This window comes from Lactuca saligna, chromosome 8, assembly GCF_052625555.1.
Source record: "Lactuca saligna cultivar CGN05327 chromosome 8, ASM5262555v1, whole genome shotgun sequence".
Classification (NCBI taxonomy): domain Eukaryota; kingdom Viridiplantae; phylum Streptophyta; class Magnoliopsida; order Asterales; family Asteraceae; genus Lactuca; species Lactuca saligna.
Window position 1 is genome coordinate 108,065,691 of NC_136424.1, and position 24,879 is coordinate 108,090,569.

Here is a 24,879-nt window from a genome sequence, read left to right on the forward strand (position 1 = left end):
TATATATATATATATATATATATATATATATATATATATATATATATATATATATATATATATATATATATATATATATATGAAAATGATAAAATGAGAACACCTAAAATGTTGAGAACGCGAGAACAGTTCTGGACCAATCTATATATAATGACATATTAGTAATTGTATATTTTAATTAAATTAAAATAAAATAAAATTTAATCAAATCCCTTAAATTTGTTGACAAATTTTAAAAACATCTCATAATGTTATCGTCAATGTAAACCAATTAGATTAAAGCTCACCTAACTGACACCAAAACAATCCTTCGTTCGAGAATAAATATCATCAAAGACTCAAATTTGATCAACCAGAATTAAAGCTTTGTTGAAAACACAATTTCAAGCTCTACCTAATATGTTTGCATAATTGATTATGAAAACTGAAAGATGAAGGAAGCCCTAATTGTACCTGTCATTATCATCACCATCGACATAGCCTCCATCATCAACGTTTATTGTAACATCCCAAAAATACGAGCCGAACAAATTTCATTTTTAAAACACATACTTAGCAAAACATTAGAAATAAAACATTCACCGATCATATCATTTCATAAAAGATGTGCGTGTCTGGAAACCAGTTTATAAAAACATAACAATGTCAGAGTACAAATCCCCAGGAAGATTTCATAGTGCGGAATACAAAGCGTGTGTGTGTGTGATGTGCTGCTACCGCACCAGCTCCTTCCCCTTCGAAGAAGAGGTACCTGAAACCAAAACTGAAAACTGTAAGCACGAAGCTTAGTGAGTTCCCCCATCATACCACATACCATACAATCACATATCATACATGTTTCAGGGCAATTCCGGGGTGCCCGACTTACCCGATACATCCATTCTGGGGTGTCGACCTACCTGTTTCAAGCCGTTCTGGGGTGATGATTACCCATATCAATCCATTCTGGGGTGCTGACTACCCATCGGCCCTAACGACCGATCCTCGGGGACTATTTCACCCCTACTGTTACTATCACATATATCATAACATAACATAATATCAGACATATCTGGGGTGCCTGAACTACCCTTCGGTCCTAACAACCGAACTCGGGGACTGGTCCCCTCCTACTACCTCTATCGCATATAACATAACAAGCCAGCATGCAAACATATCATCACATACTGTCAGACGTATCTGGGGTGTCTGACTACCCTTCGGTCCTAGCAACCGAACTCTACTACTATCACATACGACATATCATGCTAGCATATAACATATCAGGTAGTAGCAAACCTAGATGATATCACAAAGACAATCATCTATCATACATTTCCTACTGGTGGGCCGGCATTGTGGCCTTAGACCCACCGCTACTGGAAGGTAACTCACCTCGAAAGTATCTGCTGAAGTCTGCTTGTTGAGCGCCTGACTGTTGGATCGCAAATCCTCCGGCTATAAACCATAAACACAGGTTAGACAACCATAAATACCCTTAGGTCAAAAGACCAACCCTCCCTTGGTCCAAGGTCAACTCCTTGTTCAAAGTCAATGTCCATTTGACTGGACTCGCGGAGTCATGGCATAGAGTCGTCGAGTCCTTTTCCTATTAACTCGGTCCTACTCGACCAGTCCTTCTTCCCACTCACTGAATCACCCTTAACTCATTACTTGGGACGATTGAACCAACTCGTGACCCGACTCGTCGAATTTGAAGAACAACTCACCGAATTCCAAGCAATCTTCATAGGACTCGCTGAGTTGTTCATCCAACTCACCGAGTCTAAGGCCATCTTCATGGAACTCACCGAGTTCCGCCTTGGGACTCGCCGAGTCCCTATGATCCATTTCCCATATAGGCCAAAACTGTTGGATTAGTGTCTAAGTCCATAACTATTTTGGTATGTACTTGACCCGATGGTGCATGGTCCTTTTGGGTTGTCTTCACCAAAGAAACTTGATTGGAGAAGTAAATAAAGAGAGAGAGGTTATTATGATTTATTAATATGTTATAAGAATAATATATTAAAGGAGAAATCATATTTGTTTAATTAATATTGGTCAATAATTAATTAAGAATTAATTTTGTGATCAAGTGTAATTAATTAAACTAGAGGGGCTGATTTGTAATTATGTGATAGTTACAAAATAAGGTAAGGATTATCTTAAATATAGGGTGAACGAATTTAAGGAGATAATGCCTTAGAATTCGACTAGGATAAGGGTTTCTAAGACTTATCTTATGGTTACTTGGTGGGCAAGCAACTAGATAAGGATAAGGACTAAAACCCTAATCTTTACACCTATATAAACCCCCTAAGGCTCATGAATTCGTGTAAGCCTTCCCAAGAAGTCCTAAGGATGAATTCCTACCTCTCTCCTCTCTCTTTATACCTTCTCCATTTGCTCTTGATGTTTGTAATCCATTAGAGGAGTGACACTTGTGACTCTAAGCATTCCAAAGTCAATTCAAGGAGGAATTGGGATTGTTATTGCTACATAACAATCAATGTAACATCTTAAACCTAATTATATGTTAATATCGATTTCCATATGCTAGAATTAGGGTTTATAGTCTTGGATTCAAAGCATGTACAATAGAGAAACCTAGATCCAAGCATTAGGGTTTGTATGTGCACATAGGATGTCTTATGACCAAAACCCATCAGTGGTATCAGAGCCTAGGATGGTTTCAATTGTATTGATGCATTGTATATCTAAAAAAATCGTTTTTTTGGTGTTCTAGAGGCTGAACTCGCCGAGTCCAGGGTGACTCGACGAGTCCAGGCTTGACTCGACGAGTCAACTCGTCAGATAGTGCTTATCTCGGGATTTCTTGCTGTTTTTGCATATGGATAGTTACCTTATCATGTTAGATCACTATTAATCCGATTATATGATATATTTGACTATATTTTTGATCTAATTGAAGATATTTATCAATTAATAAGATAATTGTTTCCTTATAAGATAATTGATTAATTATTTTGAGTAAATTGATAAATTGTTTTGCAAGAAATCATTAAACAAATCAAATATGGATAATTATGTAATTAAATGTTAGTTTAGATTATTTATTATTTGATCCTTGTTGTTATGAAAAGTTTCATATTTTACCCTTTAGGTTTTATAGTTTAAATTTGAACCCAAAGTTTTTGTTGTTTTGAAATTTAAATAATTGAAACCCTAATGTTTTTGAAATGTTTCAAAACTTGCTCTCAAGTTTTGGAATTTAAAAGTTGATTAAAAGTCAATTAGGGATGTTAAATTCTAAAACCCTAGTAATGTTTTGAAAAGTTCAATTTACACCCTTATGGTTTTATTAATTAATTAAGGAGTATAATTAAAAGAGGTTTAATAAATCCATAAAAGGTTTAGGTTTATAATTTAATTGAATTAAAAGTATAATTGTTAAATTTGACCACCTAGTATTTTAAAAGTATAAAATACACCCTATATTATATATATATAACATTAAAAGTCTAACATTATATATATGTATGAGTAAAAGTCAGTCTTACCGTTAGTATGCCTCATTCACGAAGCTGGTCTATAAGGGGTGTTTAAGGAAATTGCTTATAAAATGGCGATTGAATGGGTATCCACTCTTACCCACCGCACTCTTGACTAGTGGAGGGTCGTTAGCCGAACGGGTAGGATAGGACGAGACCTTCCATTATAAGTATAATGAAATACAAAGTAACTAAATGTTTTTCATATTCCCAATCTTAGTTACTTAGGCAAAAGTGAATTGATGCAATTCCATGAAATTACACTTTGTGCCCTTGCGAAGACGTTAGTGGAGCGTGTGTGGTTTACCGGCACACTAAATGGTTCTAAGCAAAGGTAGCAAAGGGTGACTCAATGTTTGTCATAGTTCGGTGGAGCGTGTGTGGTTTACCGGGACATCGAATAGGTGATCGTAACATGTAAGGGCACCATGTCAATTTACATGGTTATTCACACCCGCTTTGTGATCCTCGGCATCCCAGTCACAAACAAGAGGGGCATATCGAGATTTAAAATGCCATTGAAATGTTCAATGAATCTCAAAGGATATAGGAGTTTTTCATAGATTTAAAACTTAAATTTCTTTTTCGTTTTTCGTGGTGGAAATTAGTGAATCGTCATTCACTTACCTTCAAATATTCTGCAATTAGGGTTACGGCATCCCTCTCCCGAGTTGTAGAATATTGTGTTGGGTCCTAGCCTTAGTATTTCATTTGGGTGATTTACTAAGGACTCTATCTATCAACTAACTTGAATTTGTTTTTCTCCCGTTTTGTAGATGTCAAAGTTCGACAACTATGGTCTTCTCAAATCTCGTGGAACAAGCATTCCACATGAAGATGATATTCCACGATTCGATCAAGGAACAAGAAATCAAGATTCACTTCCTCTACCTCTTCCAATTATTCTCCCTAACCCACAAGTTCAAAGGCTTGAAAAGTTCAAGATCACTCAAGCCCTTTTGGCAAGTAAACATAAAGAAGGAAACTCCATGTGTGCACACGTCCTAGGGATGAAGTCACACATTGATAGGTTAAGAATGTTGAGATCCGTTGTCTGTGAGGAAATGGCTATTGATTGGGTTCTTCAATCACTTCCCAACTCGTATAGTGAGTTCGTAAGAGAGTACTATATGATGAACCACGACGTGACCCTTATTGATCTCACCTATATGCTTATTGCTGCTGAATCAGCAATGGTTTGGCGCAATAGAAAAGCAAAGTTGATTGGTGAATCTGCCTTCAAGACCTCTATGGATATAGACAATGGCAATTAAAGACATGCAATGATCGAAAAGTTTGATCATAAGAGAAAGGTGATGTCTGAAGTAGTTCCATGTGTTGTTCCAAAAGATTCGATTTTCTTTTATTGCCAAGAGAAGGGGCATTGGAGACGAAGTTGCCCTATTTACCTAAGAGATCTAAGAAATGGGAGAGTCAAAAGTATGACTACGCTTCAGGTAAAATCCACTATCTAACTCCGTTAAGTTCCTATTCATTGATTCTTAATACATGATGTGATAAGATTGCATTTGAATGTTTTGAAGGATCGGTGAAAAGAAAGGAAGCTTGATAAGAGAGCAAGATGAATCTAATCACAAGAGATGGATCTCGATCTCATGGACTTGAAGATTGGATTTTGAGCTTAGATAGTTATGATAGAGTTGTTAGAAATTTTCTTTTTACATAGTTTTCAATAGATTTTGCATTGTGAGGACAAATGTTTTTCCGCTGCTTTTATAAATAAAATAAATTTTGTTTGACTTATTTATTTATTTGTTTACTTCCTTGCAATGAAATCGTTATGAAAATTGATGTTTGCATATTTCTACAACGAATGGATATGATTCTTAGTTATGTTATTTATGGAAATGTCGAGAATTTACCAAATAGGGAGAGTTTCTCATCGCCCAAAGTTTCAATTGGACAGAAATTTGGAATCACGCAACTTGGTTGCATGATGAATGAGAAATTTCATATTTGATAATTAGACTAATTCGTTGACAAAGTGTCAAGTGAAGGACTAGGAGATTGAGTACACAAAGTTGTGTGTTGATCAAGTTCACCATAAGAGTAACAAAGATATTCGTCATGATTTACTAAAGGTTTAGTAAATATGATTATACTTACAAAATTAAGTGTAATTCTGAATTGATTAAAGGGTTTAGATCAATAGTAGAACGAATAAGAAGAATTAAGTAGGCAGAAAAATAGAAGTTTCTCCATTCTAAAGAAGAAGGGAGAGTAGCTTTTATGCTTTATGATAGATCTTAATGATTAAGAACCATATCTCAATTGATCCTCTAAGTAAGTCTTAGTACAATTGTATGTTTGAAGAGGAATCAAGGATTGAAGAAATGGTTAAATCAAGAAGTCTATCATACTTCGTTGCAATAACAAGTCTTAAAGTTAAGATTGTGACAATGAGTGAAAAGTATTAAAGGTTTATAACATTCATCAAATGTGGAAAGTTGTGATGTCTTGAATAAGACAAAGACCGACTAGGACCAATTTATGAAGTGTTTTGATAAAAACTACACTAACTCTTGAATATTTGTTTGTCAAGAAATGGTTATTGACAAAAGAATCTTATATGTCAAGGAGTCAGTGGGAGCCTTAATGGACTTGAAATGTTTCAAGAACAAGTCAAAGAAACCTTATCGATCATCACTAGCACACGAGTTGAGGTTTACAACCTATCGTGTTGACAATATTTTGATTTTGTGTTGTTCCAATTGAGTTAATTATGCATGTGAGTCCTATGAGTTCTCATTTTGAACGCATAAAAGGCAAGGCACCTTAATCAATGAAAGGTACATTGATAGGAAAAGGTGAGCTGCTTAACTACTTGGAAGACGTGGTGGGAAGCTGTACTACCATAAGTCAAGAAATCAAGATTAAGAAAGTTCGGTCCATATGAGTTTGAATTTGTCATAAACTCTGTTTTTAACAAATTCACATGGATAGGAACAAATACACCGCTTTAAACCTAAGTGTCATAAGATTTCCTCCTTCATGAAAATGATTGTGAGGAAATGCTTTCACTAAGAAAGATTTTAAGAAGATAGTGATTGTAAAGTTGCATTCTCGAATTCAATTATGGTTACGGTATCCCTTTCCATGATTTGAATTGTGAGGTTTGGCAATTAGTCTTAATTGTTTAGACACACATATGAACTATCTAAAGCAAAGGTGTATAAGTTTAAGAGGCCTTGATAAAAGATTATCAAAGCATTAAGTATTAGAAACATGGACTTAAGAAATTCAATAGGTATTGTTTTTCTAAAAGTTAAGATGTTTATGAATACATGTCAAAGCTAGTGGGAGTATAAGTGTTATGTTTTATAATAATCATCATGATAGTGGGAGCATAAATGTTATGATTGTATGGTTATTAAGGAAAGTATTGCAAGTTGGCAATATTAATTATAGAAAACAAGAGTCATTCTTTGCAAAGTTGTAAGGATGGAATAGTTGTTTTGCTATAATTAAGGGAGAGAATATTATGCTTCATTTCAAATCTAAAGGCTTAGGTTGTGGAATGTTAATAAAATTTAGTCAAAGGTACATAGTGTCTTCTTAAAATTTCGATTATGATTACGGCATTCCTCTTCACAATTCGGATTTTGAGAACATAGCAAATAAAACATTATGCGTCGTGTCCCATAGGCTTCGGGTATAGGATCGATTGCAAATGCTTTAATATTTGACCATTCTAAAATTTTCCAAATGTCTAGCGCATTTAGAGGGAAAAGGACTAGAATCGGTTTTGACTTAAATAATTAAACAACTATCAAAGGACAATCCAAAGTTCGACGAGGATTGGTTGCTTGTGAGTAGTTGGAAGCATGGTATTGGATGGACCATATTGACATTATTATGAATAGATAAGATTCTATTAAGAATGAGTTGTCATATGGAAAATATGGAAGCGTGTCCATATTAGGAATTGAATATTGAAAATCTATGTCTAGATTAGAAACTTTTATGCGAAGGATGTTCAAAGGAATGTACTTTGAGTGAGAGACATCGTATCTAAGGAATTGTCTTGTAACAATCTTCGATAGAGGATTTTGTAATATCATTGGAAATAGTCTTTGTGACTTTGGTGCAATGATATTACGAAAGGATTGTTGCATAGAATGTTAGAATCTAGCATATTCTATAAGTAGCAAGAATTTGATATTCTTTCACTTATGAAAAAGGATTTGGAGTTGTGAAATGAGAATGATTGGAAATGTGTTCAATTTGATCTATTTCACAAAGTAAGAACCATAGGTAAACATTGTGTGCATGCTGTGAGCATGGGATAAGTGTAGAAATTCAAGTAAGAAGTTGATTATCCGAAACGACAAATAATGAGTAATCAATATGGTGATAAATAAAAGGAGTTTTATTTATACTCAAAGGTTTGAGGCCATATGAGATTAGTATTATTCTTGTGTTTCACTTTGCATGTTTTGACTTCCTGAATAATTTAATTGGTTAAGAACAGTCAAATTATTCGAACGGGCCACAATCGTTCATATGTTGGAAGTAGGTATGAATGAAGACTGTCGTGAATTGGTGTGTGGAACGTCTAAAAGGATATTAGACATAAGCAAATGTTTGTTGCAACGTTCATGAGTGCTTATGAATATGAATTTGAGCATTGGATTAAACCCACGCTCACTTGGATCACTCCATGAGTTGTATCACGAGTGATTGGTGAGACGATAACATCTTATATTCTTGAAACCGAGATGTGTGAGTTGTATCTTGCTAATCGGTTGCACATTGATAATATGTAAACGCACTAGTAACTTGGTGTTATAAAACATATTGTTGTGTGTGATTTGGTTAGTGAGTGCAAGCAAGCATTGTATCAAAGTTTATTCGTTCCTTTTATCCAAGGTAGGATAAAAGCGATATCTTTTGGGCCCCTCGATAATTTAGTGATGACAAACGTAAATGCTCGACCGGGCTAGGGCTAATTTGATTTGTTCAATTAGTCAGTCATCATAAATCGGAGATCGAGAAATAGTACAAAGAGAATGATTAGAAATCATGCCTTACGATATCTAGAATGGAGGAATATATGATCCCTTATCTTAAGGACACGCGTATCTGATAGGATCAGAGTTGACAGCGGCTTTGGAAAGCTACGATTGCAGATCAGGATCTGAAGTCATACGCAAAATAGTTATTAGACTTATCCAAGTGGGAGACTGTTGGATTACTGTCTAAGTCCATAACTATTTTGGTATGTACTTGACCCGATGGTGCATGGTCCTTTTGGGTTGCCTTCACCAAAGCAACTTGATTGGAGAAATAAATAAAGAAAGAGAGGTTATTATGATTTATTAATATGTTATAAGAATAATATATTAAAGGAGAAATAATATCTGTTTAATTAATATTGGTCAATAATTAATTAAGAATTAATTTTGTGATCAAGTGTAATTAATTAAACTAGAGGGGCTGCTTTGTAATTATGTGATAGTTACAAAATAAGGTAAGGATTATCTTAAATATAGGGTGAACGAATTTAAGGAGATAATGCCTTAGAATTAGACTAGGATAAGGGTTTCTAAGATTTATCTTATGGTTACTTGGTGGGCAAGCAACTAGATAAGGATAAGGACTAAAACCCTAATCTTTACACCTATATAAACCCCCTAAGGCTCATGAATTCTTGTAAGCCTTCCCAAGAAGTCCTAAGGATGAATTCCTACCTCTCTCCTCTCTCTTTATACCTTCTCCATTTGCTCTTGGTGTTTGTAAGCCATTAGAGGAGTGACACTTGTAACTCTAAGCATTCCAAAGTCAATTCAAGGAGGAATTGCGATTGTTATTGCTACATAACAATCAAGGTAACATCTTAAACCTAATTATATGTTAATATCGATTTCCATATGCTAGAATTAGGGTTTATAGTCTTGGATTCAAAGCATGTACAATAGAGAAACCTAGATCCAAGCATTAGGGTTTGTATGTGCACATAGGATGTCTTATTACCAAAACCCATCAAAAACTGACACATGCAACGCTTCAAAACCACATATCCATTTTCCTTAAGCATGCTTATCACGTAAAGTTGCAAACTTTACGTGCATGCATGGCCCTATAAGCTCATAAGGCCAAAACCAAACTCTTAATGAGGTCATACACTCAATGGGGACCTCAATCACTTCAACCACATAACTTTATGCTACTAATTCATCCAATAAGTCTAGATCTGAAGTCCTTTCGGATCATTAAGCACCACACATGGAGTTTGGTGTTTTAGGGCTTGAAAACCACCAAATTGGGACAAAAATGGTAACTAATGACCTAAAGATCAAGGTAGGGACTTTTCTACCGGAATGGAAGCTTCTCCCTGAGTAGAGTTCGGATCTACTCCTTTCCTTGCACTCTTCAACCACCTCTTTCTTCTTCTAAGCTCCAAACCTCCTTCACAAAGCCAAAAACACTCTCAAGAACAATATGGGGGCTAGGGTCTCGCTCTACTGCTCTCTGGAAGTGTTAGGGACAAAGGAGGCCAAGTTAGAGTGTTTAAATAGGGTGCAAACACCCAGATTAGGGTTTTTGCCCAAACAGGGTCTACTCGCTGAGTCCGGGGACCGACTCGCCGAGTCCAAAGTCCAATTCTCGCACCTTATCCCACTCCTACTCAGCGAGTTGGCCCATCAACTCGCCGAGTCCAAGGCAAAATGCATTGTTTTAAAAAAATGTAAATACCAAGGAGTACGTACCGGGAACCAGGTGCTACAAATCTCCCCCACTTATCTTAGACTTCGTCCTCGAAGTCTGCTGCTCGATCCTGAAACAACTCGGGGTAGTGCTCCATCATCTCTTCCACCGGCTCCCAAGTCCACTCTGAACCCTTCCGGTGCTGCCATTGCACCTTCACAAGTTCCACCCTTTTGTTCCTCATATCCTTCGACTTCCTGTCAAGGATTGCCACAGGCCGCTCGATGTAATTTAGGCTGTCGTCGACCTGAATATCCTCCAAAGGCACCACTATCGAGTTGTCCACCAAACACTTCCGCAACTGAGAGACGTGGAAAGTGCTGTGGATCTGGCTAAGTTCGGCTGGTAGATCCAACCTATACGCCACCTTGCCCACCCGGGCTACAAACCTGAATGGCCCGATGTACCTAGGGCCTAACTTACCCCGCTTTCTGAATCGGATGACGCCTTTCCATGGCGACACATTCAGAAGAACCGTATCCCCGACTTGGAATTCCAAGTCTGAACGGCGCTTGTCGGCGTAACTTTTCTGCCGACTCTGAGCAATCTGAAGCCTGCTCCGGACCTGCTGAATCTTCTCTGTCGTCTGGAGCACCACTTCGGTGCTTCCCATAACCCTCTGGCCAACCTCTCCCCAACATATCGGGGTGCTGCATCTCCGTCTGTACAACATCTCGAAGGGAGGACGGTTAAAACTCGCGTGGTAGCTGTTGTTGTATGAAAACTCAGCTAAAGGAAGATAGGTATCCCAATTACCACCGAAATCTAGCACGCATCCTCGCAACATATCCTCAAGAGTCTGGATGGTCCGCTCACTCTGACCATCCATCTGCGGGTGGAAGGCAGTGCTAAAATGCAGACGAGTGTCAAACTCATCATGAAACTTCTTCCAAAACTTTGAAGTAAAACGCACATCTCTGTTTGAAATCACTGATACTGGCACCCCGTGCCGCGCCACTGTCTCCCTGATATAGATATCGGCCAACTTCTTGGCCGAGATGCTCTCTTGAATCGGAATAAAATGGGCGCTCGTGGTCAATCGATCCACGATGACCCATATAGAATCCACTCCTCGCGCGGTCCTGAGAAGCTTTGTGATAAAATCCATCGTAATATCTTCCCATTTCCACAACGGGATATCCAACGACTGCATCTTGCCGTGCGGTCTCTGAATCTCGGCTTTGACCTTCCTGCAGGTCAAGCACCGCCTCGACGTACCAAGCCACATCCCGCTTCATGCAGGGACACCAATAGTCCAGACGAAGATCCCTATACATCTTCGTCGCCTCGGGATGAATGGAGAATCGGGATTTGTTCGCCTCCTCCGTTAAGATCTGGCGCATGCCTCTGAGGTATGGCACCCATACCCTGCGGTGTAATGTCAATAATCCCCTGCTATCATTGTCAAAGGAGGAAACCTGACCCACTATGCGCTCACTCTTCCGATGTTCCTCCTTTAGGGCCTCCTGCTGGGCCTCCCGAATCTGCTCCAAAAGCGGAGTCACCAATGTCATCCGCATGCAAATATCCCTAATTGGCGCCGCCTTACGGCTAAGCGCATCGGCCACCACATTGGCCTTCCCCGGGTGGTAAAGGATCTCACAATCATAATGTCACACCCCCGAACCAGACGGCGGAAACGTCTGAGGGCTGTCCTGACTTAATCGAATACCATAACATTGAATATATATGAAACATAACATCATTCATCACCATGCATTAATATAGTACAACTAATAAAGTTTACACTGAGTACATTGTTTTAGCATTACATTCCCAAAAATAAATTGTTCGGTTCATAGATAAACAAACTGCAAGCCATCACTGAGTACATTTTTCCTTCCGTTTACTTGTTACCTGAGAATACAAGTATTTTGAAAAACATCAACATATGAAATGTTGGTGAGTTCATAAGCGGTATTTGAAAAGCAGCATTTTGTATTGTTTTGAAAAACTACCATAAAATCCGATATTTTCTGAAAAGAGTTTATGAAAAAGTTTGTGAAGATCCATAAGTATGCTTGTTTGTTTCTATGGTTGTCAAATTGTTCATTAAACTTGTGTACATTTCGAAAACCGTATGTATTGAAAAAAAAACCCTAGGAAAACCCGGTGTTTTCCTAACACTTTGAATTCCATGTAGTTGTAGAACCATCGAGGCGTGTGAAGTCATTGATTCCAGGCGACGTCAGATTATTGCGCATGGTGAATTGCTATAAACACGCGTTACACAAACAACCAGTTTACAACTATACTAACGATCCCGTAGGCGTCGTCCGTACTATTCACGTAATCCAACCGCCCTGACTTCTTGTAGCCCCATATCCGAAGAGAAAGAGGGCACGAAGACCTCAATAACTCCGTTAGTCGATTGGGGATAGAAAGAGTGCGAAGGGCCCTTGACCCGACTCGCATTTGAATAACCGACTTTACTAGCAGTACCAAAGGACCCTTGGGGACTAATAGTATAAAATCCATTGAAAGTCCTTTTACGCTGTGTTGGATCATGTAAGACCCAACAACTCGTAAGGTTGAAGTCTTCGGGCCTAAAGATCAAGTCATTGGGCTAGCTAGGCCCAACAAACAAGATTTTACACTTTTGGGTCCAAAGGTGGTACGTTGACGTCTGTGCACTCTCACGTGTGTATTGATTTCCCCAAATTTTCCGTGTATGAATCGGGTTATTGTCGAGTTAGTAGTTTCGGGTTTGTTATTGATTCGAGACCGAATCAATTCGTTTGATAACGATTTTTGGTGTTGTTGTGTAATATAATTCGTCGGTAGTCGCAGTGCCAGTGTTTGATCACAACGGATGTATTGAATTAACATTGCAACTTTTCTATTACAGCCCCTCTTTTTGTTGTAAATTTACTTTTTCAACCCTTTGAATAAATAAATTTCCGGTTTAGTCCTTAAACCATTTTTCTTGACATTTTAACACCAAAACTTATTGAAATTGATATTTTCAGCATATTTTTAGTTAAAAACAGTTTTAGTCCCTGAAAATACAGTTTTCTTGGTTATAACCCCTCTTTTCGCAATTTTTACACTTTTGGCCCAAATTGGAAATTTTTTGCAACTTTGGTCCTTTTTAATTATGAAAAGCATTTTTAACCTTTGAAAAGGACTTATAACACTAATAGTCCACTGTATTATCGAAAAACATAGTTTCAGCCCTCCAAAATAGAAAATTTCGCATATTGGGCCGAAAATGTCATTTTTAGCCCATTAAGCTTGAAATTTATATTTTTAATCCTCCAAATGAGTATATTTCCAAAAAATATTTTATTGAAACTGTTTTGACTCCTCTCATCCATCAGAATTCGTAATATGTCAATTTGGCCCCTTTAACTTTTTTTTTTTTTTTTTTTTTAACATTTTGTGTCCAAAAAAAATGAGTTTTTAGCCCAAAGAAGATGTTATCAAGTCACTTAGCAATTTTTCTTGGAACACTTTGTATGTAGTAATATAATTTATGCTAATATCATTTAGCATAACATATATCTCGATTTTTAGGAGTTTATGGCTAGATCCAACATCATAATCACACAAAAACACGCATAGAAGCATAGAAATCATACAAGACATACAAACATATATAGATCTACACTTTCAATTGTATTCCCCCCCCCCCCCCCCCACAAAACTTATAAAACTAAAAATAGGGAGTATGAAGCTCACCTTAGGGTGTGGTTTCGGTTTTTGAAGAAAAGATGGAAGAAAGCTTGGTGATTTTTGGCCTTAGCAACCCTTGGATGATGATCTCGACTTTGAGATGATTCTAGGAGCATGATTACCACAAATGTTTAAGAGAAAGGATCTAATCATGAGAAAAGAGTTATAAAATCCTTAGATATGTGTAGCTTACCAAGAAGTGATGATATTTTCTTGAAATCCTTTTGATGCACAAGCAAAATTTCGAGATTTTTGAAGGGAGAGGAGGGATGATTTCTTGAGTAATCTAGAGAGAGTTTGTGAGGTGTGTGTGTGTGTGTTACTCACGGTCGAAACAAGAAGAGAGAGGGAGAGAAAGAGTTGCATGGAGAAATGAGATTAGCATGGATGTTTGAGGAATAATAGCTTGGATAACCACCATATAATAATGAGGTGGCATGCATTAAGTCAACCCTTTATCTTTTGTTCTTGGATTTGGGCCTTGGGCCGAGAATTTGGATGGAAAAGGAAAGATTTTGGCTTTAATGCCCTTAAGCCCATATAGAAGTTAAGTTGGATGATTTTTGACCTAAAAGAAATATAACATGCTTTTTACACTTTGTTGGGCTAGTTTAGGTTAATCATGGTTCAAAACTTTCAATTTATTTCATTCTAGGCCCAATATGGCCCACAATGTTGAAATAAATTAATGTGGGTCCAATTAGAGCCCATTCAAGGGTTCTAAGCCCATGATAGTCAAATTGGAAGCTTATTGGTCCATTGAGTCCAATAAGGAAGTCCTAGTCCAAAATGGACCTAACAAGAACTTCTAGGGTTTCCAATTGCTTGATGACTATTTGTAGTATTTGTATGATGTATTTGATTGAAGTTTTTGATGTCATAATAATAGGTATCACACATGCTCTTAAGTTTTTGATTCAACATTTTACTTAAGTATAGTGATTACAAGACACAAAATTTCTAGTTGTGACACATAATCCTTCACCACGTCCAACCACCGACGTTGTCTCATGTTCAGATTCAGCTGATCCATGAGGTACCTCAAACTCTTGCGGTCCGTGTAAATGGTACACCGAACTCCATAGAGGTAATGTCGTCAAATCTTGAGGGCGAAAACCACCGCCCCCAACTCTAAATCATGTGTCAGGTAGTTCTCCTCGTAAGGCTTCAGCTGCCTCGAAGCGTAGGCGATGACATGCCCTCTCTGCATCAATACCGCGCCTAAACCTGAGGTAGACGCATCACAGTAAACCACAAAATCCTCTACGTCCTCAGGCAGGGATAAGATTTGTGCATCGCATAATCTTCACCTCAAAATCTTGAATGTTGCCTGCTGCTCGGGCCCCCATAGAAAGACCACGACTTTCCTAGTCAACTGTTTCAGGGGAACGGCTATCTTGGAGAAATCCTGAATGAATCGCCGATAGTAGCCTGCTAATCCTAGGAAACTCCGAATCTCGGATGGAGACTTCGGAACCTCCCATCTCATCACGACCTCCACCTTGGCCGGGTCTACTAAAATCCCGTTCTGGTTAACGAGGTGCCCAAGAAACTGCACCTCGCGCAACCAAAGCATACATGTGGAGAACTTGGCGTACAAGCTCTCCCTCCTCAGAGTGTCCAAAACCTCTCTCAGATGCTCCTCGTGCTCCTCTTGCGTCTTGGAATAAACCAAGATATCATCAATGAAAATTATCACAGATCGATCCAGCATCGGTCTGCATACGTGGTTCATGAGGTCCATGAACGCAGCAGGAGCATTGGTGAGCCCGAACGACATCACCACGAACTCATAATGGCCATAACGCGTCCGAAATGCGGTCTTCTGCACATCCTCCTCTCTGACCCTCATTTGATGATAACCTGAATGCAAATCGATATTAGAGAACCAAGATGCTCCCTGTAACTGCTCAAAGAGGTCATCAATCCTCGGAAGCGAGTAATGGTTCTTCACCGTTACCTTATTCAGCTCCCGGTGACCTATACACATCCGATGCGATCCGTCCTTCTTTTTCACAAACAGGACCGGGGCTCCCCAGGGTGAACTGCTTGGTCTAATGAATCCCTTGTCTAACAGCTCCTGTAGCTGTGTAGACAACTCTTGCATCTCAGGAGGAGCCAACCGATACGGTGCCTTGGCTATCGGAGCCACACCAGGGACTAGGTCGATCCTGAACTCTACCCGTCTCTCCGGAGGTATTCCAGGAAGCTCCTTCAGGAACACATCAGCGTAGTCTCGCACCACTGGAACCTCGTTCACCGTCGCCTTACCCGCCTCCCGGGTATCCACAACATACGCAACATATCACGCACAACCCTGTTGAAGGTAGCGCCTAGCTCTCGCTGCTCAACATACTGTGGGTCCACGTTGTGGCCTCTCGCCGTGGATTACCAACTCTCCCCCACTGATCCGCACTAGCTGTTGTGCGCAATCTATCACCGCCCCATTAGGGCTCAACCAATCCATGCCTATAATTACCTTGTTCCCCCCCCCCCCCCCCCCCGCAATCGGATGGGAACCAAATCCACCAAATAGCGCTCCTCAAATAACCTTACGACACAATCCATGAATACTGCTGATGCTCGCACCAATCGATCATCGGCAATATCTACCTCTAAAGGTCAATCCAGCATGCCCGAAGACTCAGTAAACCTCTTGCTAAGCGCAAGGGAAACAAATGATCAGGTGGCACCCGAGTTAAATAACACTTGAACAGGGATACCGTTCACATGGAACGATCCTAATGCATATACACAGAGTACATATCAATATCATAACATCATAAAAATAAAATAGAGGGAAAGAATCATACCCGTCACCACATCGGGTGCGGCGCGTGCCTCCTCGGTAGTCAGCTGAAACGCCCGACTCCTCACCACGGGAGCCTCGGCCTTGCCCTGCTGGCCATCTGTAATTCGCAGGGTCGCTGGAGCTGGTGCCTTAACCGGCGCTGATGCTGTCAACTGGGGGAAATTGGCCTTCTTGTGGCCCCTCTGGTTGCAGTGGAAATACAGCAACTCAGACGTCTGTATCACAGGTGCAGGGGCGGTACAATCCCTGCTGAAATTCCCCATCTTGCCGCACTTATAGCAGCCCGACGATCCCAGCCTACATGCCCCCTCATGAGGCCTGCCGCATTTCTTGCAGCGGCTCGTTCCTGACTGGCCTTTCGGCCTACCATCTGGTCCCTTGGGCTTCTTCCCCGAAGCCCCTCCTGCCTGTTCCTCCTCTGTCTTCCTCTTCCGGATGTGTTCCAGATCTATCTCTCTCCCCCTTGCCCTGGCAATCATAGAGTCCAAGGTAGGGCAAGCTGAAAAACTGACATGCTCTCGAATATTAGCTCGGAGCATGTCATGGTAGCGGGTCCTCCTCATGTCCTCATCACCCACATACTGGGGCACCAATAATGCCCTCTTCCGGAACTTAGCGGTGATCTCCGCTATAGTCTCCGTCGTCTGCCTCATATCCAAGAACTCTGTGGCCAGCTGCTGAAGCTCGACAGTCGGTGCAAAACCTGCCCTGAACTTGGTCACGAAGTCCGACCAGGTCATAACCTCGACAGTCGAGGCTCCCAACAAGTCACCCACGGACTCCCACCAATCCCTTGCTCGATCTCGTAAACACCATGCTGCAAACCTCACCTTCGACCCCTCAGGGCAGAAGCTAATCATCTGTGCATACTCAATGTCTGCAATCCATCGCCTAGCAGCTATGGGGTCCTTCTCCCTATGAAAATCCGGCGCACCACTTCCCCTGAAGTCCTTAAAGGACAGTGTGCGAGATCCCGACTGGCCAGATGCCATGTCGCTCCTAAATGCTCGGAGGCGATCCTCCATTAACTCCACTATCCCTTCCTTGATCGACCAGAAGATAATGGGGTCGAATCAAGGATGCCCCTGGTGATCTCTGACGCGATGAAATCGCGTAGCCCCTCATCCACCGGCTCGGAACCTGATCCCGAACCCGATCCCTCTCCTGAACTGCCAACTGCTGGTCTAGGGTGCACTACCACCATTCTGAAACACAACATAATAAACGTCAGGAACACTGATATATCTCGAGGAATTACTACTACCACAAGTTTCCTGGTCTCATCTCAGCTTTCCTTGATTCGATTACGGATCCTCTTCTTCCAGTAGTACGGGCCCATACTACATTCCACATCTATCTGTACTTTCCTCAAGTACTGTATTGACTCCACCAATTCACTATTACTACTAATAATTTCTACTACTCCCATCCCGGGCTTGCCCTAGGGAATCCTCTGACTATACCCGATCTAGTCCTCAACTACTGAATGCCTCCTTGTGATGCCAATTAGCCATCACCTGCATACCATCATATGCGGCGAGGCTCAGATAACCCTTCAAGTAAAAGACTCATCCCTACAACGGTTAGACTCAGACAAGAGCTGCGCAATAGGGCCAAGTCTAGCACTCTGAGATTATTCAACCATGTTCGCATGTGACGTGACACATTCACCTAATGGCTAACTCCCATCACTTAGAGTCCCACAAAGTACAAAGCAAGCAACATTCAAACATAGGAGACTACTCAAGCAATTCCATCCTCATAATGGGAAATTGTACTAGCATACAATGCTAAGCTCATGCTATCAGGCATAACCTAAACAGGCCATCCTACTGCTATCTACTCAATCCTAACATGCAATTTTCATATACTAAAGCACATAAAGCAGGCACATAAGGTATCACTCCTAGATCCTCAGTCCTATTCTAGCATGTTGTTCTACTGGAACTGATAAACATATATAAACTTGTATGTGTACATTGGGGAATACTTACTTGAGCTCGGCCGGTCGCGCACATCACACACTTCGTTCTTTCTTAAAACTCTTTACTTAGCTTTTAGAAAATATTTTCTTCTTTAAAACCTTTCAATCCCTCGATTTGAGTTCAAACACCCCCGAAGGCATGTCCGAATCCCTCAAACCAGGGCTCTGATACCAACTTGTAACATCCCAAAAATACGAGCCAAAAAATTTTCATTTTTAAAACACATACTTAGCAAAACATTAGAAATAAAACATTCACCGATCATATCATTTCATAAAAGATGTGTGTGTCTGGAAACCAGTTTATAAAAACATAACAATGTCAGAGTACAAATCCCCAAGAAGATCTCATAGTGCGGGATACAAAGCGTGTGTGTGATGTGCTGCTACCGCACCAGCTCCTTCCCCTTCGAAGAAGAGGTACCTGAAACCAAAACCGAAAAATGTAAGCACGAAACTTAGTGAGTTCCCCCATCATACTACATACCATACAATCACATATCATACATGTTGCCGGGCAATTCTGGGGTGCCCAACTTACCCGATACAGCCATTATGGTGTGTCGACCTACCCGTGTCAAGCCGTTCTGGGGTGCTGACTACCCATGTCAATCCATTCTGGGGTGCTGACTACCCATCGGCCCTAACGACCGATCCTCGGGGACTATTTCACCCCTACTGTTACTATCACATATATCATAACATAACATAATATCAGACGTATCTGGGGTGCCTGAACTACCCTTCGGTCCTAACAACCGAACTTGGGGACTGGTCCCCTCCTACTACCTCTATCGCATATAACATAACAAGCCAGCATGCAAACATATCATCACATACTGTCAGACGTATCTGGGGTGTCTGACTACCCTTCGGTTCTAGCAACCGAACTCTACTACTATCACATACGACATATCATGCTAGCATATAACATATCAGGTAGTAGCAAACCTAGATGATATCACAAAGACAATCATCTATCATACGTCTCCTACTGGTGGGCCGGCATTGTGGCCTTAGACCCACCACTACTAGAAGGTAACTCACCTCGAAAGTAGCTGCTGAAGTCTGCTTGCTGAGCGCCTGACTGCTGGATCGCAAATCCTCCGGCTATAAACTATAAACATAGGTAGACACCCATAAATACCCTTAGGTTAAAAGACTGAGCCTCCCTTGGTCCAAGGTCAACTCCTTGTTTAAAGTCAATGTCCATTTGACTGGACTTGTGGAGTCATGGCATAAACTCACCGAGTCCTTTTCCTATTAACCCGGTCCTACTCGACCAATCCTTCTTCCCACTCACTGAATCACCCTTAACTCATTACTTGGGACGATTGAACCGACTCGCGACCCGACTCGCTGAGTTTGAAGAACAACTCGCCGAGTTCCAGACAATCTTCATAGGACTCGCCGAGTTGTTCATCCAACTCACCGAGTCTAAGGCCATCTTCATGGAACTCGCCGAGTTCCTCCTTAGGACTCGTCGAGTCCCTATGACCCATTTCCCATATAGGCCAAAACTGAGACATGCAACGCTTCAAAACCACATATCCATGTTCCTTGAGCATGCTTATCACGTAAAGTTGCAAACTTTACGTGCATGCATGGCCCTATAAGCTCATAAGGCCAAAACCAAACTCTTAATATGGTCATACACTCAACGGGGGACTCAATCACTTCAACCACATAACTTTATGCTACTAATTCATCCAATAAGTCTAGATCTGAAGTCCTTTCGGATCATTAAGCACCGCACATGGAGTTTGGTGTTTTAGGGCTTGAAAACCACCAAATTGGGACAAAAATGGTAACTAATGACCTAAAGATCAAGGTAGGGACTTTTCTACCTGAATGGAAGCTTCTCCTTGAGTAGAGTTCGGATCTACTCCTTTCCTTGCACTCTTCAACCACCTCTTTCTTCTTATAAGCTCCAAACCTCCTTCACAAAGCCAAAAACACTCTCAAGAACAATATGGGGGCTAAGGTCTCGCTCTACTGCTCTTTGGAAGTGTTAGGGACAAAGGAGGCCAAGTTAGAGCATTTAAATAGGGTGCAAACACCCGAATTAGGGTTTTTGCCCAAACAGGGTTTACTCGTCGAGTTTGGGGACCGACTCGCCGAGTCCAAAGTCCAATTCTCACGCCTTATCCCACTCCTACTCGGCGAGTTGGCCCATCAACTCGCCGAGTCCAAGGCAAAATGCATTATTTTAAAAAATGTAAATATCAAGGAGTACGTACCGGGAACCAGGTGCTACATTTATCTTCACAACAACATTCAAGCAAAATCGCGACCGTAGCTTGAAAATTAAAATCGATTTACAGATCTAGAATCTTCAGTGAAACCCAATGAAATAAAAATAAGTTGTAGGCTTCTGATATGTAATATGTCTTTGCATTTCTCTTTCTCTTGAATGATCTCTACCCATATGTTGATAGAGGCGTGGACATTATTGTCGTGTGATGATGATGGTGACGATGGTGTTGCTGGGAGGTTCAACTATCAAGATGGTAGTGGTGGTGTTTTTATATCTTGTGTAGCGGTTAGGTTGAAGAAAACTCAAAAGTCGGTAGTGGAGAGGTGAAAGGGAAGAGGCAAATGTTTTTTTTTTTATTTATTTATTAGTTTTGGCTTCCATTGATTAGGATTTAAAGGAAACAAGAGAGAGTGTGAGAGAGAGAGATTTTAGGAGTTGATAAAAATAAGATAAAACCTAATGACTATAGTACCCTTTTAGGTAATTAGGAAGTTAAAGTTTAATCCTATGACTTTCATAATTTATACCAATTGCCCAGTAATATTAACCTTTGATTTTAAAATTTAGAAGGCTTAGAGTTGTTCTCGCATTCTCAACCTTTTAGGTGTTCTCATTTGATCCTACTCATATATATATATATATATATATATATATATATATATATATATATATATATATATATATATATATATATATATGGAAAAGTGAACATACCATTAAGGAGATATAAACTTAGGTACCGAAACTTACCATACTACATCAAGTTGTATCATATAATACATTATAATTGTCCAATATTTTTATAATTTAACTTCTAACTTGATTTACTTCCAAGATTTTTATAAATTACACATTTATCTTTCTCTTATATAATTTCATTTTAAACTACAATATATATAGTCTAATAGGTGTTCATAAAAAAGAATGTGATGTAAGAGAAAGATAATAATGAAATTTCGAATATCTTGAAAGTAAATCAAGTTACGGTTTAAGTTTAAGAACATTATAATGAATATATCAAAGAAAACGACGTATTATGATGTATTTAGGTACCTAAGTTTATATACCCTTAAAGGTATATTCATTTTTTTCCATATATATATAATATCATATTTCATCGTCATAATAAATTTATTTGAATCTCAATAAATGTCCTAGGTTGTTAATATGATTCATGTACAAACGATAAGCTAGTCATCTTAAATTAAAACCAAACCTATATTGATTTTTATATATATAAATTTAACAATGACTATTTACAAAAGCATAATGAAAAAAAAAAAACATTTCTATTAGTTTGATCCGATCAGTTTAATCTTCTCATTTACCTTGCCTTATACGTGCATTTTTTTTTCAATTGTAATCATTTGTACATAACATCCAAGGGGATTGATAACATCAAACTGTTAACATATTTATGGCTCAAGTATATGGGTAATAGTATTACGGATAGATTGGAATTTCTTTCCTCCTTTCTATATGCAATAACTTTAAAAACTATTTCTTTGTTTTCTTGTTTTGCCCTTGCCTAGTTTATTACTAGGTTTTGGGTTCTATTAATATGTTTTGCTGTTTCTAAAAAAAAAGCTAGAGAATTATAAATATTATTGATAATTTCTATAAAAACAAACACCACCTAAATTTTAGTAAATGATAATAAGATTTGAAATATTAATTTTCGACCAAGACGATGAGCGTGAGTACACCTGCTCATTAGGCGCGTGTCCCAACTAAGAGTCTTTTTAAACCCAAAACCAGAGTGTGAGTCTCGGTCATTGTCTCTCTGTATCACATTTATATGCATATCTCTGTATCTATTGCTCTCGCCTGTTGGAACCCTAACTTTCTCTCCGTTAACAATGAAGTTTAAGCGTCGTTTGAAGGATGCAGAAGCGCAAGGCCAACAAAATCCATTTTATCATTCGCAGTCTTCATCATCCTCGTCGCCTTATACTTACTACACAGAACAAGGGATTCGAGGTCTGTGATCGCTAATTTGTTTTGTTTGTTCAATGTTTTTGATGAGGATATAGAGTAACTGAGTAACTATGACATTTTATGCCCCATATTTTGTGAACGGGTGAAGTGTAGCGTAGTTGATTTCTTGGTCATTGAATGTGTGCTTCTTTTGATGTTTTGAGTTGCAGCAGGTTTTCCAACACGAGACTTTAGTGGAGGCCAGGGAGGACCGGCGTTTTTTCGAGGACGTTTTGACATGAGAGATGCGTTCCAGTGGGAGCTTGAGAAGGAGAGGATCAGAGAGGAGTTAATAGCAGAGGAGTTGGCTCGTAAGCGTATGTTGGAGGAGAAATTGCGGCATGAGTTGATGATGGAGCGGGAGATGATGTCTATGAGGAGTGGCGGAGGATTTCCCTCGCCGTATATGCCGTTACCACTGCCGGTGAGCCACAATAACCTATTTGACACAGGAATTTTGCGTCGGCAGCCGATTGGACTGGAGGAGAGAATCATAATTTCTCTTGATGAAAAGTTTTCCCGCGGCGGTGGCGGTGGCGGCCATCCATTGGAAATTAGGGATTTTAACGTTCTCCCATATCAGCGATTTGCCGATTCACCGATACTTCAAGAGATTCCTACGCCTCTCCCAGAGAGCAGTCAAAAGGAAGTCATCGTTCTGGTTAGTATCTTCCTCTCTGTGTACATGCTTCACGAATCATTATTCTCATTCTAATTATTCCTCTAAAATACAAATCCTTTAAACCCCTTGACTTGTGTTTCTCATTGTAGCGTAACCCCAAAGGTGAGACCCTCACCGGAGCAAAACGGAAACCAACACCACCAGTCGCCGGAGACTCAAGCGGGTCCTATTCAGATACTTCAAAGAAGAAGATCAGAGAAGAGTGGAACTGCGCCGTCTGTCAGGTCACTGCCACTAGCGAGCGTGGTCTAAACGAACACCTTCAAGGCAAGAAACACCAGCTGAAAGAAGCGTCTCTGATAGCCCAGAAAACCGGTGCTAACTGTGGTCTCGGGGTTGCAACCAAAAAACCAGTGGTCAAGTCGGTCAAACTTGATGTCACAAGAGTCAACCTGAGCTCCGGGGAGAAAAACTCCAAACCCAGAAAGCGTTCACGTTCAGGTAATCAAACACCATCAATGGATAGCAGTAAATCAAGCACAAGTTCAAAGAAAGAAGATGAGATGAAGGGGGAGAAGAACAGAGATAAATTCAAGTTTTGGTGTGAGATGTGTAAAGTGGGAGCCTTTTCTGAAAAAGTGATGAATAATCATAAAGAAGGGAAGAAACATTCTGTCCAACTTGTTGAACTGCTTCAAAAGGGTAAATCTGTCATTCCTTGTGACATTAAAAAGAAAACTGGAAGTGAAACAAAGGAGACAGAGGTCAAACTGGTTGAAGAAGAAGAAGAAGAAGACTAGAAGAGGAAGGTGAGATATAGTGTAAGTATCTAATTATTTATGCTGCACAGAAGTAGATGTTATGCTTTTTTAATGATAGCTTTATGAGTTAAAAGCCTTCAAATTTTCACATTATGAAGAAGGTTTCTCAACATTTAAGTTGATAGGTTAACTTTAACTAATATGTCTAAAGATGTTTTTTTGTTCATTGTCATGTTAATTGGGAATGACTTAATTTAAGCTCTTGACCCTTCTCTTTTTGTTGCTTTTGTTCTGTTTATTGATAAATAAATCCTTCTTAGTTTGTACATATTACTATGTAATTCAATCCATACATTGCAATACTCATTTAGTATGTTTTCATCTATATCCCTTACAATTCACAAGTCATAAACCCCATTATCAAAAAAAAAAAAAAAAAAAATCTTAGTAACAATTTACCTTGCCAAAATGCTCATTTAAGTAATCTATCAACGTCGAATAATATTTTCTCATAGTATCATTTTAAGATTGCTCCAACCTTGTACCACATCTTGGATTCATATCGTTA

At 39.6% G+C, this 24,879-nt stretch overlaps 1 protein-coding gene across 2 annotated transcripts; it reads left to right on the forward strand.

Annotated features, from left to right (window-relative positions):
* Positions 1 to 22,718: 22,718 nt before the first annotated feature.
* Positions 22,719 to 24,639, forward strand: LOC145013226 (uncharacterized). Of its 2 annotated transcripts, none has more exons than XM_078972033.1 (3): positions 22,719 to 22,931; positions 23,099 to 23,589; positions 23,700 to 24,639. In XM_078972033.1, exons 1-3 carry the CDS (start codon positions 22,811 to 22,813, stop codon positions 24,348 to 24,350), a joined length of 1,263 nt encoding a protein of 420 aa, XP_078828159.1. In that variant the 5' UTR covers positions 22,719 to 22,810; the 3' UTR covers positions 24,351 to 24,639. The 2 variants fall into 2 exon arrangements, with proteins under 2 accessions (XP_078828159.1, XP_078828160.1); XM_078972034.1 differs by having other exon boundaries at positions 23,102 to 23,589.
* The last annotated feature ends 240 nt before the right edge of the window (positions 24,640 to 24,879 follow it).